The sequence below is a fragment of the Rana temporaria genome, chromosome 9, assembly GCF_905171775.1.
Source record: "Rana temporaria chromosome 9, aRanTem1.1, whole genome shotgun sequence".
NCBI lineage: Eukaryota > Metazoa > Chordata > Amphibia > Anura > Ranidae > Rana > Rana temporaria.
The window spans coordinates 30,705,776-30,716,123 of record NC_053497.1 but is presented as its reverse complement, the minus strand read 5'-3'; the positions used below and the strand labels follow the sequence as shown (position 1 = coordinate 30,716,123).

General features: G+C 46.9%; 1 protein-coding gene across 2 annotated transcripts; it reads left to right on the top strand.

Annotated features, from left to right (window-relative positions):
• Positions 1-77: 77 nt before the first annotated feature.
• Positions 78-10,224, top strand: FKBPL (FKBP prolyl isomerase like). 2 transcript variants are annotated; one of them, XM_040323060.1, is made up of 2 exons: positions 78-149; positions 8,904-10,224. In XM_040323060.1, exon 2 carries the CDS (start codon positions 8,942-8,944, stop codon positions 9,752-9,754), a length of 813 nt encoding a protein of 270 aa, XP_040178994.1. In that variant the 5' UTR covers positions 78-149; positions 8,904-8,941; the 3' UTR covers positions 9,755-10,224. The 2 variants fall into 2 exon arrangements, with proteins under 2 accessions (XP_040178994.1, XP_040178995.1); XM_040323061.1 differs by lacking the exon at positions 78-149 and adding an exon at positions 423-451.
• Positions 10,225-10,348: the final 124 nt, after the last annotated feature.

Here is a 10,348-nt window from a genome sequence, read left to right as displayed (position 1 = left end):
CCCAGCTACTTCTTATTACACAAGTCTGCAATGCAGGAGGGAGGGGGCCCCACAGCATGATGGGAAATGAGGCAGGCTCCCTCCTCCTCCTCCCTGCCTACTCATCAGCCTGCACTTCCTAGGGAAGTCACAGCCCAGCCTGCAGCAAGGTGAGCAGAGCTGTTATCCTTCTCCCTGGTCTCTGCTATGGCATGCTGAGCTCTGTAGTTCTGCACTTGTAGCTGCTATGGAACTACAGTTCCCAGCATGCCATGCTTTGTAGCCCATCCCTGCTTTTGCAATGTGGGAACCTTGCTGAGCATTGTAGTCCTGCAGGCTGCTCCCAGGAAACTACAATTCCCAGCATGCATTGGGCTTGCTTGTTGATCTGGTCATGTCTGTGCAGTGGTTGGTTGGTGATGGTGGCAGCCTGTGGTAGCTGCAGGAGTCAGTAAGCTGCGCAGAGAATCTGGTATTCAGCATGGATCTGTGTCTGGTGATCTGTCCTAAAGTTGTGTGTGTGTAGGGAATGCTGAGCACTGTATTCCTGCTTGATGCATGGTCCTCAATCTGTGCAACTACAAATCCCAGCATGCACTGCTGTAGTCTGGTATATAGCAAGCCTTGTCTCCCTGGTAACCATGAAGATAGATATAATGCACAGAGCCTGTGATTGCAGCAAGACAAGTTTTGTACCCTGGTCTGGGGCTGGATCTGTTCACATGCAAAGCATGCTGAGCAACATGTGAATATCTGCCATGCTTGATGTGTGTGGTGTGTATGCAGGGCCAGCCCTATGATGGGACCGGGTGGTACCATGGGTACCAGGCAGCACTTTTAAAGGGGCAGTATATTTTGTGTGCTATATATATATATATATATATATATATATATATATATATATATATATATATATATATATATATATATATATATATATATATATAATATATTTTTTTACTTTTTGCTATAATAAATATCCCCAAAATTTAGAAAAATAAACAATTTTCTTCAGTTTAGGCCAATATGTATTCTTCTACATATTTTTGGTACCAAAAACAAAACACAATTAGCGTACATTGATTAGTTTGCGCAAAAGACATTGTGGCCGCCGGCAATTCACAGGTCCCTTTATACTCCTGGATACATGTATAGAGCCATGGCAGGTCCTTTTATACACCTATATGCATGTATAGAGCCATGACAGGCCCTCTTTATACATCTATAGAGCCATGACAGGTCCTCTTTATACTCCTTTATACATGTATAGAGCCATGACAGGCCCTCATTATACTCCTTTATACATGTACAGTATAGAGCCATGACAGGCCCTCATTATACTCCTTTATACATGTACAGTATAGAGCCATGACAGGCCCTCATTATACTCCTTTATACATGTATAGAGCCATGACAGGTCCTCTTTATACTCCTTTATACATGTATAGAGCCATGACAGGTCCTCTTTATACTCCTTTATACATGTATAGAGCCATGACAGGTCCTCTTTATATTCCTTTACATGTAAAGAGTTTCGACAGGTCCTCTATATACGGCCCTGATAGGCTGTCCGTGTACAGCCCTGAGGCTGTAGTCGGCTTCCTGAAAGCGGAGGTTCACCCATAGAGAACACATTTTCCCCTTAGATGAATGCTCGTTTTGTCTAGGGGAATCGGCTAGTTGTTTTAAAATATGACCTGTACTTACCGTTTACGAGATGCATCTTCTCCGCCGCTTCCGGGTATGGGCTTCGGGAATGGGCGTTCCTTCTTAATTGACAGTCTGCCGAGAGGCTTCCGACGGTCGCATCCATCGCGTCACGATTTTCCGAAAGAAGCTGAACGTCGGTGCGCAGGCGCAGTATAGAGCCGCACTGACGTTCGGCTTCTTTCGGCTACGAGTGACGCGATGGATGCGACCGTCGGAAGCCTCTCGGAAGACTGTCAATCAAGAAGGAACGCCCGCTCCCGAAGACCCATACCCGGAAGCCGACGGAGAAGATGCATCTCGAAAACGGTAAGTACGGCTCATATTTTAAAACAAATAGCCGATTCCCCTAGACAAAACGAGCATGAAGCTAAGGGGAAAAGAGAAAAAAAAAACAAATTGGTTGAACTCCCGCTTGAAGCTCATCCTCGGGGCGTACGTCCGAGGATAAGACTGACAGGCGTCTCAGCCAATCAGGTAACCTAATTGGCTGAAGCGTCATCGAGGGCGGGACGAGGGACATCGAGGGACGTAGAAGCCATAAAGGTAAGTGCCGGGGTGGGGGGGGGGGGGGGACTGGGCACAGTGGCTACAAGTGGGGGCACAGTGGCGACAATTGGGGGCACAGTGGCGACAATTGGGGGCACAGTGGCGACAATTGGGGGCTGTGTTTGATGGCATAGTGGTGACAATTGATGGCACAGTAGCTGCGTTTGATGGTATGGCACAGTGGCTGCGTTTTGTTGGCATGGCACGGTGGCTGCATTTTGATGGCATGGCACGGTGGCTGCGTTTTGATGGCACAGTGGCTGCGTTTTGATGGCACAGTGGCTGCGTTTTGATGGCATGGCACGGTGGCTGCGTTTTGATGGCATGGCACAGTGGTTGCGTTTTGATGGCACAGTGACTGCATTTGATGGCATGGCACAGTGGTGACAATTGATAGGTACAGTGAGGCTGCAATTGTTTTTTTGTTTGCGCCCCCCCAAAAATTTTGAGCACCAGCCGCCACTGGCGTAAATTGACGCATGGTCCCAAGTGTGGACAAAAGCCAGCCATAGACGGTTCAGATGCTGAACAGGCTGAGATCTGAGCCATGTATGGGCAGGCTGAATGTACCCAAGTTGATGAACCTTGGTACAAACAGCGTGCTGCATTTTACATGCAATATGTTATAGCCGCTAGCAACAATCACTGTGTTCTCCTGGCGGTGGAACGCCCGCCAGGAGAACACAATGGCTTGGCGGAAGGGATTTCCCTGTCAACACTGCCTGTGTTGATGGGGGAATCGGTTGCAGAAAATAAATTTGCTGTCTACCCAGACAGCTGCATACATTTCCTTCCCTATTAGGCTCCATTCACATGAGTGTTTTGTGAATGTGTGAAAAACGCACATTGCGCTTATGGTGCCGTTCGTAAAAGTCAGCAACTACAAATACTATAGCTGCTGACTTATAATAAAAGGACACTCGCCTATCCAGGGATCTAGCTTTATTCTCACCTCGGCCTATTCTTCACCGGTCTTGGGGGCCGTCACACTATCTGTGGGAAGCCAGCTGTAGAGGAGGTGGATAGGAGGAGGATAGGTCCTCTTTATACTCCTTTATACATGTATAGAGCCATGACAGGTCCTCTTTATATTCCTTTACATGTAAAGAGTTTCGACAGGTCCTCTATATACATGTATAGAGCAATGACAGGTCCTCTATATACATGTATAGAGCCATGACAGGTCCTCTATATACATGTATAGAGCCATGACAGGTCCTCTATATACATGTATAGAGCCATGACAGGCCCTCGTTATACTCCTTTATACATGTATAGAGCCATGTCAAGTACTCTTTATAGTCCTATATACATTTATAGAGCCATGACAGGTCCTCTTGATATTCCTTTACATGTAAAGAGTAATGACAGGTCCTCTTTATACTCCTTTATACATGTATAGAGCCATGATGGGTCCCCTTTAGTTATCATGATATAAAATAATGAATGTGGGGGCCTTTTGGTTGGCGTGATTTGGTTGGCATTTCATTCTTGGTCCCAGGCAGCACAATGTATTGGGCCGGCACTGTGTGTATGTGTGTAGTTTTTATATTTTTTTCTTGTTGCTCTTCTAGCAGCTTGATGCTATAAGGGTCTCTCCATCTAAAACTGATGTTTTTGCTGTAGGGGAAACTTGTTGGGATCAGTAACCCATTGCCTTCTTATCCCTTTTTTGTAGTGCAGGGATAAGCAACACGTTCCATTTAAAGGCATAGTCCACCTTTTGCAAAAATAAATAAATAATAAATGCACCCACATTAATGAAATATTAATAATAAAAAAAAAACAAGTGCATTGATCCAATTTTTGCTTTGAAGCCTGCAGAAAATTGCAACTGTGATCAGTGTTTCATGGGTAATGATGGGCTCGGGTGTGTTCACATCAAACCTGCCAGGAAGCCGTCGCTGCATACCACCAATAAGGATGGGCTTGGGCGTGTTCGCAACTAAGGATGAGCTCCGGCGTGTTCGCATAGTCCACGTGCAGAGCCCGCCAGGAAGTCAGTGCTGCGCTAATCACAGGCAGGGAGACGTTGTCCCGATGCTCGGCTGCAGAGATCGGGAAATGTCTCCCTGTCTGTGATTAGCACAGTGCGGTGCCGACTTCTTGGCGGGCTCTGCACGTGGACTGTGCGAACACGCTAAAGCTCATGCTTATTCGCAACCCCACGTGCCCGCGCCCACCTGGAAACTGACACTGCGCAGAGCTAATCGCAGGCAGTGAGGCATTTTCCAGGCTCTGCAGCTGCGGATCAGGAAATGCCTCACTGCCTATGATTAGTGCTGCAAAGTGTCAGCTTCCTGGCGGGCTTGGGCATGTGGGGTTGCGAGCACGCCTGAGCCCATCCTTAACCACTAATCCTAGGCAGTGAGGCATTTCTTGACCCTCCTCTGCACTGATCTCTGTTCCTGGCAATTGTTTTTACCCCACCCAGCTACTTCTTATTACACAAGTCTGCAGAGCAGGAGGGAGGGGGCCCCACAGCATGATGGGAAATGAGGCTCCCTCCTCCCTGCCTACTCATCTGCCTGCACTTCCTAGGGAAGTCACAGCTCAGCCTGCAGCAAAGTGAGCAGAGCTGTTATCCTTCTCCCTGGTCTCTGCTATGGCATGCTGAGCGCTGTAGTTCTGCACTTGTAGCTGCTATGGAACTACAGTTCCCAGCATGCCATGCTTTGTAGCACATCCCTGCTTTTGCAATGTGGGAACCTCTCTGCTGCACACACACACTGCCTATGATTGGCAGTGTGCAGTGGCGGCTTCCTGGGGGGGGGTCCGATCCAAACACACCCAAGCCCATCATTTATTCATGGGTGCAATGCACAGGCTTCTGCATTATTTACCACCACCCGCAAGCTTGTACGGAACTTTGTAATAAGACTGCAGGAAGGAAACCATGGACTACAAATGCATTGATGTCACAGTGCAGTTATGTCAGCATGATCTGCCTTGGTGGCAGATGGGACTTGTAGTGTTCCCAATCACAGATTGCTGGAAAGGAAGGCTGTGCGAGTAGGCTAAAATAAATAAACAGGACGCTCTAGAAAGGAAAACCCTCTGATTCAGATAAGTTGGAGGCAGTTTGACGGTGGAAAGTTGGGGAATTTTACACTCTAAATATGGGCGTAAATCAGTGGCGGTCAGGGCCGGACTTACCATTGGCCTTGACTGGGCTCAAGCCCAGGGGCCCCACCCAATAGGGGGCCCCCTTTAAAAAAAAAAAAAAAAAATTTTTTTTTTTTTTTCTTTTTTTTTTTTAGGGGTCCGGAGGTCCCCAGGGGCCCAGAGGCCCCCAGGGCCCCGGACGGCAACCCCCCTTTTTTTTATTTATTTTTTGTAAAAAAAATTTGTTTTTATATATTTTTTATTTTTATATATATAATATTATATATATATATATATATATATATATATATATATATATATATATATATTTAATTATTATTATTAAAGGGCCCAGGGGTCTCCAGGGCCCCGGATGGCAACCCCCCTTTTTTTTATTTATTTTTTGTAAAAAAATGTTTTTTTTATATATTTTTTATTTTTATATATATAATATAATATATATATATATATATATATATATATATATATATATATATATATATATATATATATATATATATATATATATATATATATATATATTTTATTATTATTATTAAAGGGCCCAGGGGTCTCCAGGGCCCCCGGATGGCAACCCACCTTTTTTATTTTTTTATAAAAAAAAATTACATTTTTTTTATATATATATATATATATATATATTTTTTTTTATTAAAGGGCTCAGAGGTCCCCAGGGCCCCATGTGGCAACCCCCCCTTTTTTATTTTTTTTATAAATGTTTATTTATTTATTTATTTTTTTTTATTAAAAGGCCCAGAGGTTCCCAGGGCCCCCGGATGGCAACCTCCCTTTTTTTATGTATTTTTTATAAATGTTTTTTTTTTTTATTATTAAAGGGCCCAGAGGTTTATTTTTTCTTTTTATTAAAAGGCCCAGAGGTCCCCATATATTTGTTTTCTTCTTTATTTCTTCTTTTTTTTGTAAAGGCCCCCCCGCTTCTCAATTTGCGGCAGCCCCCACGCTTCTCAATTTCAGGCGGCAGCACCCCCTAGGTTCTCTGCTTCAGGGGGCCCATGCCTTAAGCTGTGCAAGGGGCCCCAAAATTCCTGATGGCGGCCCTGCGCATACCTCCCAACACGCACGGATTCTGTGGGACTTTCCCGCACAGACAGCTTCTTCCCGCAGTCCGGCAAAAGGGTTAATTTTCCCGCACTGCAAGAGGAGGCAGCACGGAAGCAGGAGGAACCGGAGTGGTGTGTGGAGGACTGTGGCTGCTGAAGGGAAGAAAGCCGACAGCCGGGCTAATGACAGATGACAGTCTGTGGCCCCGGCTGTTGGCACAGGTGAGAGGCACTCCCCCCCTCAACAACTGCAAAATCCCCCCCCCCGCTCAACAACTTTAATGCGCTCCCCCCCGCTCAACAACTTCAATTCGCCCCCCCCCCGCTCAACAACTTCGATCCCCCCCAATTCTCGGCTCCAGGGGGCCCCTTCAACACTCAAGCCCAGGGGCCCCCACCACCCTAAGTCCTGCCCTGGTGGCGGTGCGTCCATAGGGATGCAGGAGCGCCGCCCCCTCTGGCTCGCTCACAGCCAGTAAAATATACAGATTCATACACTGTATGAATCTGTATATTTTCGCCGCTGCCGCCCACTATTCAGCTGGCCGGAAGTTGAGCGCCGGTCAGCTGAATAGCGGCAGCTGACTGGCTGTGTGGAAGTGCCTATCAGGGCCAGCGGCCCTGATAGGCTGTCCGAGTACAGCCCTGAGGCTGTAGTCGGCTTCCTGAAAGCGGAGGTTCACCCATAGAGAACACATTTTCCCCTTAGATGAATGCTCGTTTTGTCTAGGGGAATCGGCTAGTTGTTTTAAAATATGACCTGTACTTACCGTTTACGAGATGCATCTTCTCCGCCGCTTCCGGGTATGGGCTGCGGGACTGGGCGTTCCTTCTTGATTGACAGTCTTCCGACGGTCGCATCCATCGCGTCACGATTTTCCGAAAGAAGCTGAACGTCGGTGCGCAGGCGCAGTATAGAGCCGCACTGACGTTCGGCTTCTTTCGGCTACGAGTGACGCGATGGATGCGACCGTCGGAAGCCTCTCAGAAGACTGTCAATCAAGAAGGAACGCCCGCTCCCGAAGACCCATACCCGGAAGCCGACGGAGAAGATGCATCTCGAAAACGGTAAGTACGGCTCATATTTTAAAACAAATAGCCGATTCCCCTAGACAAAACGAGCATGAAGCTAAGGGGAAAAGAGAAAAAAAAAACAAATTGGTTGAACTCCCGCTTGAAGCTCATCCTCGGGGCGTACGTCCGAGGATAAGACTGACAGGCGTCTCAGCCAATCAGGTAACCTAATTGGCTGAAGCGTCATCGAGGGCGGGACGAGGGACGTAGAAGCCATAAAGGTAAGTGCCGGGGTGGGGGGGGGGACTGGGCACAGTGGCTACAAGTGGGGGCACAGTGGCGACAATTGGGGGCACAGTGGCGACAATTGGGGGCACAGTGGCGACAATTGGGGGCACAGTGGCAACAATTGGGGGCTGTGTTTGATGGCATAGTGGTGACAATTGATGGCACAGTAGCTGCGTTTGATGGTATGGCACAGTGGCTGCGTTTTGTTGGCATGGCACAGTGGCTGCGTTTTGATGGCATGGCACGGTGGCTGCGTTTTGATGGCATGGCACGGTGGCTGCGTTTTGATGGCATGGCACAGTGGTTGCGTTTTGATGGCACAGTGACTGCATTTGATGGCATGGCACAGTGGTGACAATTGATAGGTACAGTGAGGCTGCAATTGTTTTTTTGTTTGCGCCCCCCCAAAAATTTTGAGCACCAGCCGCCACTGGCGTAAATTGACGCATGGCCCCAAGTGTGGACAAAAGCCAGCCATAGACGGTTCAGATGCTGAACAGGCTGAGATCTGAGCCATGTATGGGCAGGCTGAATGTACCCAAGTTGATGAACCTTGGTACAACCAGCGTGCTGGATTTTACATGCAATATGTTATAGCCGCTAGCAACAATCACTGTGTTCTCCTGGCGGTGGAACGCCCGCCGGGAGAACACAATGGCTTGGCGGAAGGGATTTCCCTGTCAACACTGCCTGTGTTGATGGGGGAATCGGTTGCAGAAAATAAATTTGCTGTCTACCCAGACAGCTGCATACATTTCCTTCCCTATTAGGCTCCATTCACATGAGAGTGTTTTGTGAATGTGTGAAAAACGCACATTGCGCTTATGGTGCCGTTCGTAAAAGTCAGCAACTACAAATACTATAGCTGCTGACTTATAATAAAAGGACACTCGCCTATCCAGGGATCTAGCTTTATTCTCACCTCGGCCTATTCTTCACCGGTCTTGGGGGCCGTCACACTATCTGTGGGAAGCCAGCTGTAGAGGAGGTGGATAGGAGGAGGATAGGGTGATGTATTTTCTGTGAATAATCAAATTTATGATTTATGGGAAAACATTTAATGAAGAAATTCATTAATAATATTGACGGATGTAGACATGTGAAAGAATAAAATAAAAATGTATTACAAATAAATCATATATTTTTTTTTTTATCTTTTATTTATTTTTTCTTATGCAGAAAAACTGGCGAGTTTTCATTTGGAGGACTAAACAGCAATGGAGAGTCCGCAGGCCTCACCAGGCTGTACAACATGGGGCTGCCCAGATGGAAGCTTCACCAAAACCATTCTCGAGCCGGGATCCGGACTGGACAAGCCCAAAGAGCATGCTGTATGTGTGATATATTTGGAGCATCCCGCTAACCCTCCATCCCAGTTCTGCTCCACATCCGACCCCGGTTATCCTGCTGGAAGCTGGGTTGAGGTGGAACTTGGGGAGGGGGATACTGCACAGGACCGCCTAGTTGACCAATGTCTAGAGACCATGCTTCAAGGGGAGGTCTGTCAGGTGGACAGCCCACTAGGATTCCAGTTCGTCTTGCGGCTGAAAAGCTTTGAAAAGGGCACAGAAGCTTGGGAACTGGAACCAAGCGAGAAGATCCAAGGAGCCATAAAGGACCGGGAAAAAGGCGGCATGGCTTTCAGGAATGGTAACATCGAAGGGGCAGAGAGGCGGTATACCCGGGGGCTCAGACTCTTGGTGTGCACCCCCGGTGAAGCTGAAGAGGAAAAGGTGGCGCTTCTGTCCAACTTGGCCGCTTGCGACCTCAAGAAGAAACGTTTTCGAGAAGCGGAGGTGAGGTGCACCCGAATTCTAGACATGGATCCCAACCACCACAAAGCTCTGTACCGGAGAGGCATAGCCAGGGCGGGCATGTCGGACTGGGAGGGGGCGAGGGGCGACTTCGACAAGCTTCTGAAATTGGATCCAGGTAACAAGGAAGCAAAGAGGGAGCTGTTGAGCGTTCGGGAGAAGGAGAAGATTGCGCAGGCGCAAATAAGCAAGGCCTTGGGGAAGATGTTCCTTTAAGGTGAACCTATTGCCTACTCCGGGAAATGGTGGACAGTGTCGGGTACATTCGTTGTTGCAAGTGCAGGCAGTGTAGGACCTCCGACCATCGTTAGGTTGCTGTAATCGGAGATCTGGTTGCTTTGGGTTACTTCTCATCTGTATCGCTGTTTGTGTTGTTGCAAATCTTCTCGCCTTATTGAATAAGCTTGCACATGAGCTAAACCACATTGTCCCAAGGACATTACAGGGGCAAGAGACCCAAAATGACTCAATGGTTGCAAAACAGCTCCCTTCTGTCAGCTTAAAAAAAAAAGAAAAAAGGCCGCTGGCAGTGTGAGCAGGTGACAGGTGCACTTTATGCTGACACTGGAGTGTGTGCTTAGAGAATTTGTCTAATATACCTCAGGGAGAGACTTAATAGAATGGTGTGTTGAACGGGGCACAGGATGCTTGGTAAATATTATGTACAAATAAATTGTGTTATTTATGCCCGTTTTTATTCTTTTTTATTATATATATATATATATATATATATATATATATATATATATATATATATATATATATATATATATATATATATATATATATATATATATATATATATATTTA

Excerpts from the sequence above, each read along its gene's own strand:
- FKBPL (XM_040323060.1), top strand. The coding sequence starts at position 8,942 with ATGGAGAGTCCGCAGGCCTCACCAGGCTGTACAACATGGGGCTGCCCA.